This window comes from Harmonia axyridis, chromosome X (genome assembly GCF_914767665.1).
Source record: "Harmonia axyridis chromosome X, icHarAxyr1.1, whole genome shotgun sequence".
Lineage (NCBI taxonomy): Eukaryota > Metazoa > Arthropoda > Insecta > Coleoptera > Coccinellidae > Harmonia > Harmonia axyridis.
In genome coordinates, this window is record NC_059508.1 from 21899885 (window position 1) to 21907451 (window position 7567).

At 22.1% G+C, this 7567-nt stretch overlaps 1 protein-coding gene across 1 annotated transcript; it reads left to right on the forward strand.

The window, feature by feature from the left end:
* Positions 1 to 2401: 2401 nt before the first annotated feature.
* On the forward strand, positions 2402 to 3094 carry LOC123685795 (NADH-ubiquinone oxidoreductase chain 5-like; the record flags this gene model as incomplete). The annotated part of the gene is given in 1 exon segment (XM_045625680.1): positions 2402 to 3094. A coding segment is annotated over 1 exon segment (693 nt), but the record flags the coding sequence as incomplete, so codon positions are not given.
* Positions 3095 to 7567: the final 4473 nt, after the last annotated feature.

The window sequence follows — 7567 nt, forward strand, 5'->3', positions numbered from 1 at the left end:
ATAATTAATAGAATTTACTTATTAAATTTGAATTTTTCATTAGAGGCAGTTCTTGTTATATAAATAAATAAAATTAGTAAACCACCAATTATAATTAATATTAAAATATATGAAAATCAAAAGTTTGATCTTATTAATCCTATAATAATACAAGTTATAATAGTATAAGTTAAAATAAGTAGTCCTAAAGATAGTGGGTGGGTAAGGAAAATTGCTAAAAAAGTTGAAAATGTCAAAATTAAGATTTCAGAGGGTAGTTTAATAAAAAATATTAATTTTGGAGATTAAAGATATATTTGTTTTCCTCTGATATTTTAAAAGATTAAATCTTAAAGCTGGTTTACAAGACCAGTATTTTTATTAAATTATTAAAATATGGAAATAATTTTTTTAAGTATGTTTATTTTTAGAATTTTAAATTTTTTTATTAATCGAAAACATTTATTAATAACATTGCTCAGATAAGAATTAGTAATTTTAACTTTATTTATAATAATATATTTTTATTTATCTTATTTTAGTTATGAATTTTATTTTGTAGTAGTTTTTTTAACTATAAGTGTTTGTGAAAGAGTTTTGGGATTATCTTTATTAGTGTCAATAATTCGTTCTTATGGAAATGATTATTTTAATTCATTAAATATTTCATGATAATAGTAATAATATTAGTATTTATGATTCCTTTATGTTTTTTAAATAAATTTTGATTAATTAAGAATTATTTAATTTTAATAAGAATTTGATTCTTTTCAGAAATTTCTTTTTTATTTTTTAGTTCATTAAATTTTTTTATAGGTATAGATTTTTTATCATATTTTTTGTTATTATTAAGGTTTTGAATTTCTTTTTTAATATTTATAGCTAGAGAAAAACTTTTTAATTTAAAAGATTTTAGTGAGTTATTTAGTATTTTATTATTATTATTATTGCTTTTTTTATTATTAACTTTTACTTCTATAAATATATTTTTATTTTACATATTTTTTGAGGCTAGGTTAATTCCAATTTTGATTTTAATTTTAGGTTGAGGATATCAGCCTGAACGTATTCAAGCTGGTATATATATATTTTTTTATACAATTATAGCTTCTTTACCAATAATATTATTTATTTTTATTTATTATTCAAAGTTTAAAACATTAGATTTGACTTATATTAATGTAAATTTATTTAGTTTTATTTTATATTTTATAATAATAATAGTATTTTTAGTTAAAATACCGATATTTTTATTTCATTTATGATTGCCTAAAGCACATGTAGAAGCTTCAGTTGCTGGGTCTATAATATTAGCAGGAGTGATATTAAAGTTAGGAAGATACGGGCTTATTCGGTTTTTAATTATATTTATATATTTAGGAATTAAGGTTAATTTTTTTTAATTAATTTATCTTTAATAGGAGGGATTTTAGTTTCTTTAAGTTGTTTACGTCAAAGAGATATAAAATCTTTAATTGCTTATTCTTCAGTTGTTCATATAGGACTTTTATTGTCAGGTTTATTAACATTTAATTCTTGAGGAATTACTGGATCTTTAATAATAATATTAGCTCATGGTTGTTGCTCTTCAGGATTATTTGTTTTAGTAAATATAAATTATGAACGTATTGTTAGTCGAAGCATTTTTATTAATAAAGGTTCAATTAATATTGTACCTTTTTTATCTTTATGGTGATTTTTGTTAGTAATTAGAAATATAGCTGCACCTCCTTCTTTAAATTTGTTAAGAGAAATCTTGTTAATTAATAGTTTAATTAATCATTCTCATATTTGTATATTTATATTAATAATTATAACTTTTTTGAGAGCTTCATATAGTTTGTATTTATATTCTTTTAGTCAACATGGAAAATTTTACAGAAGATTATATTTTTTTGAATTAATTTCTTATCGAGAATTAATTTTATTATTAATGCATTGGGTTCCTTTAAATTTAATTTTATTAAAAAGAGATTTATTTTTCTTATATTTGAATAGTTTATATAAAATATTGATTTGTGGAGTCAATGAAGTTACTTTAACTTTAAGTAATATCTTTTTGTGTAATTTTTTCTAGATTAATACTTAGGTTTTTTTTTTTTTTTTTAGTTTTAGATTATTTTTACTTAATACAGGAAAGGTTTATTTTATTGAGTGAAGAATTTTTAGTTTAAATTCAATAGAAGTAGAAATATTAATTCTTTTAGATTGAATATCCTTATTATTTGTTTCTTTTGTTTTATTTATTTCTACAATAGTAATTTTTTATAGAAAATCTTATATATCTAAGGATTTATCTATTAATCGTTTTATCATATTAGTTTTTATATTTGTTCTTTCTATATTATTAATAATTTTAAGTCCAAATTTAATTTCAATTTTATTGGGTTGAGATGGGTTAGGATTAGTTTCTTATTGTTTAGTGATTTATTATCAAAATGTAAAATCTTATTCAGCTGGTATATTAACAGCTTTATCTAATCGAGTAGGAGACGCGATATTAATAATTTCTATTGCTTGGATAATAAATTTTGGAAGATGGAATTTTATATTATATATTGATTATTATTATAGAGATAAAAGAATAATAATTGTAGGTTTGTTAATTATTATTGCTGCTTTAACTAAAAGTGCACAAATTCCTTTTTCAGCTTGATTACCAGCAGCTATAGCTGCTCCTACTCCTGTTTCAGCATTAGTACATTCTTCAACTTTAGTAACAGCAGGGGTTTATTTATTAATTCGATTTCATTTATTATTGGAAAATTATTCTTTTGTGTTAATATTCATTGGATTGATAACAATATTAATTTCAGGTTTAGCGGCTAATTTTGAATATGATTTAAAAAAAATTATTGCTTTATCAACTTTAAGTCAGTTAGGTTTAATAGTTACTCTTTTAAGATTAGGTTTATATGAATTAGCTTTTTTTCATTTATTAATTCATGCTTTATTTAAAGCTTTATCATTTATATGTGCAGGTAATTTTATTCATTTAATAGGAGAATGTCAAGATATTCGTTTTATAGGGGGTTTAGTTTATAAAACTCCTATAACTGTAATATATTTTTATGTAAGAAATCTATCATTATGTGGGATTCCTTTTTTTTCTTGATTTTACTCAAAAGATTTAATTATAGAGGTTTATTCTATGTTAAGATTAAATATTTTAATTTATTTAATTATATTAATTTCTTTAACATTAACAGTTTCTTATACAGTGCGTTTATTAAATTATTTAATATTTACAGATTATTGTGGGTTTAGAATAAATAGAACTGAAGAATTAAGAGATGAAATAGTTTATAGAATAGGATTTATATTTATTATTGTATTATTTTCAGGAACGGTTCTTATATGATTTATATTTAAGGATATTAATTTAGTTGTATTACCTTTTTTTATGAAAATTTTAATTTTAATTATAGTAATAATTGGGGTAATTATAGGTTTTGAGATTTCTTTATTAAAATTAAATTATAATTTAATTTTTTCTAATTTAATAAAAATTTTAATTTTTTTAGTATTAATATGGAATTTGCCTTATATTTCAACTTTTGGAATAAATAATTTTTTTATTAATTTAGGAATACTAAATTATAAATTTTTAGATCAAGGTTGATCAGAGTTCTTAGGAAGCCAGGGTTTATTTAAATTTTTTAAAAAAATTTCTGTTTTATTTCAGTATATTTTTAAAAATAGTTTAAAGATTTATATAATAATATTTTTAATTTGGATTATTTTGTTATTGATTTATATATTCTACTTAAATAGCTCAATAGAGCGCAATATTGAAGATATTGAGGTAAATTAAAATATTTTTTAAGTATTTATAAGAATTAATCTTTTTTTATAATGAAAATATAATGTTTTAGATAAACTATATAAATAGAAATATTAACAAATTGCTATATATTAAGTTAGAAGCTTAAATTTTTATATTTCTTTAATTGGAGAGTTTCTCATTGGAATCATTAACAGTGACTTACCTCTAGTTTGGTTTCAATTAAATAAGGAATTTAAATTCAAATTTTTAGGTCGAAACTAAATGCAATATTTTGCTCCTTATTTAAGATAAACTGAAAAACAGTATTTTTTAAATGCAAATTAAATGTTAATTCAACTATTATCCTATAAAGATCAGTTTGAGGCTCCTTGTTTTCATTCATGGTATAAACCTAAAATTAAGATTGCCATGAATATAAAAAATATAATGCTAATAATTATAATATTAGAATATTTTATTCTATAAATGAAAGGGATAATAAGGGTAATTTCTACATCAAGAATTAAAAAGATTAAAGCGATTAAAAAAAAGTGAATTGAGAATGGTAGGCGTGCAGAATTTTTAGGGTCAAATCCGCATTCAAAGGGAGAACTTTTTTCTCGATCTTTAAATGTTTTTATTGAAATATAATTTGCAATAATTATTAAAATTATTATAATTCTAAAAATTATCAAAATTAAAGATGAAATTAAGAATATTAACTATACTTTTAAAAGATTTTTTGATTGGAAATCAAATGTAATATTTATACTATATAGATATCTACCTCATCAATAAATAGATATATATAGGAATAGTCATACTACGTCTACAAAATGTCAATATCATGCTGCTGCTTCGAATCCAAAATGGTGATTGTTTCTAAAATGATTAAAGTTTAATCGAGTTAAACATACTAAAAGAAAAATAGAACCAATAATTACATGTAAACCATGGAATCCTGTAGCTATAAAGAATGTTCTTCCATAAACTGAATCGGCTATAGAAAATGGGGCTTCTAAATATTCAATTCCTTGTAGTAAAGAAAAATATATTCCTAGTAAAACAGTAATAATTAATCTTTGAAATGTTTGATTAAAATTATTTTCTATTAATCTATGGTGGGCTCAAGTTACACTTAGGCCTGATCTTAATAGAATAATAGTGTTTAATAATGGGATTTCATTAGGATTAAAGGTATTAATTCCTTTTGGAGGTCAAGTTATTCCTAATTCGATAGAAGGAGATAATCTTATATGATAAAATCTTCAAAAAAAACTAATAAAGAAAAAAATCTCTGAGGTAATAAATAAAATTATTCCTCATCGTAAACCAAAAGATACTAAAAGAGTGTGGTTTCCTTGAAAGGTTCTTTCTCGAATTACATCTCGTCATCATTGAAATATAATTAGTAAAAGAATTAAATTTCTTAATATAAATAAATTTGAGTTAAAAAGATGGAATCATTTAATTATTCCTATTATAGCAGTTATAGCTCTAAAAGCGCCTAAAATTGGTCAAGGACTATAATCTACTAAATGAAATGAGTGATTTTTTATCATAATTATTTTCTCTAGAATAAAGAGTTCTAAGGATAGCAAAAACATAAGATTGAATTAAAGCTACTGCTGATTCTAATAAAATTAGTATAAATTGAATTATAATAATTAATAAAATAAGCAAATTTACTATAGGACCAGTATTTCCTAAAAGAGTTAATAAAAGGTGTCCTGCAATTATATTAGCTGATAAACGAATAGCGAGAGTTCCAGGACGAATAATATTTCTAATTGTTTCAATACATACTATAAAAGGTATTAAAATAGTAGGAGTTCCTTGGGGCATTAGATGAGCAAATGAGTGATAAGTGTGGCTAATTCAACTATTTAATATAAATCTTAACCATAAAGGTAAAGCTAGGGATAGAGTAAAAATTATATGACTTGAGGCTGTAAAAATGTAAGGAAATAACCCAATTAAGTTATTAATTATAATGAAGTAAAACAATACAATAAATATTAAAGTGTTATTTTTTTTTGTAATGATTTTGAATTCTTTATGTAGAGTAATTAATATATTTTGAATTAAAAAGTTAAATCGATTAGGAATTAGTCAGAATATAGAAGGAATAAATAAAAAACTAATAATTATTCTTAGTCAATTTAAAGGTATTATAAAATAAGATGAAGGATCAAAAGAAGAAAAAAGATTTATTATCATTTTCAAGAAAATTTTTTATTTGATAATTTAAAATTTTTTAAAGGAGATTTTTTATGAGAATAAAATATTTTAATGTTTAAAATAATAAATAAAAGTGTTATAAAAATATACAAGGAAAACCAATCTATAGGTATAGTTTGAGGAATTGAAAATTATTCTAAGAATGATTTTAGTTTGACAAACTAATGTTATAGGTTAACTAAATTTTTCATTAGAAGTAGTCGTTAATTACTATAAAGTGGTTTAAGAGACCAATACTTATCTTTCAGTCATCTAATGAAAAATTTTCTACCCATTTAATGAAATTTTGGGGAGAAATTCTTTCAATAGAAATAGGTATAAATCTATGGTTTGCTCCACAAATTTCTGAACATTGGCCAAAAAAAATTCCAGTTCGATTTAAATTAAATCTAAGTTGATTTAATCGCCCTGGGGAGGCATCAACTTTTACTCCTGTTGAAGGAACTGTTCAAGAATGAATTACGTCAGAAGATGAAGTTAGAATTCGAATATGAGAAAGATATGGTAAAATAGTTCGATTATCAACTTCTAGTAATCGAAAATTAAAAAGTTGATTATTATTAATTAAATATGAATCAAATTCAAGATTTTTAAAATCTGTATATTCATAGGTTCAATATCATTGATGACCAATAGTTTTAATAGTAACTAAAGGGTTACGGATTTCATCAATTAAGTAAATTAATTTTAAAGAAGGAAAAGCAATAAAAATTAAAGTTAATGCTGGTATGATAGTTCAAATTGTTTCAATATTGTGTCCTTCTAATATAAAACGATGGTTATAATTATTTAATGTTAGTCTCATTATGGTATATGTTACAATACAAGTGATTATTATTAAGATCAAAAGGGCGTGATCATGAAAAAATCTTAATTGTTCAAGTAAATACGAAGCTCTGTCTAAAAATATATATGATTTTCAAGTCGCTATTTCTAAAAAAAGGTGAATCTTTATAATTGGGGTTTAAATCCAATGCACTAATCTGCCATATTAGAATTTTTGAGCTAAGATTGGTACTTCTGAATAAGAATGTTCATTAGGAGGAGAAAGTTGAAGTCATTCAATTAAAGAGGGTACATTAGAATTAAACTTTCTTAAACGTATTGAATAAAATCTTTCTCAAATAATTAAGATTATAAAGAATATTCTAATAGAGGAAATTATAGATCCAATAGAAGAAATTTTATTTCATTTGTAATAAGCATCAGGATAATCAGAGTATCGTCGAGGTATCCCTCTTAGTCCTAAGAAGTGTTGAGGAAAAAATGTTAAGTTTACCCCAATAAATAAAATTAAAAATTGGATTTGTAATAATTTATTGTTAAGATTGAATCCTGTAATTAAAGGGAATCAATGGATAAATCCTGCTATAATGGCAAATACAGCTCCTATAGATAAAACGTAATGAAAATGAGCTACAACATAATAGGTGTCATGTAAAATAATATCTATGGAAGAGTTAGCTAAAATTACTCCTGTTAATCCACCAATTGTAAATAAAAATAAAAATCCCAGGGTTCATAAAATTGAAGGTGTATAGTAAAATTGTATTCCATGTAAAGTTGCTAATCAAGAAAAAA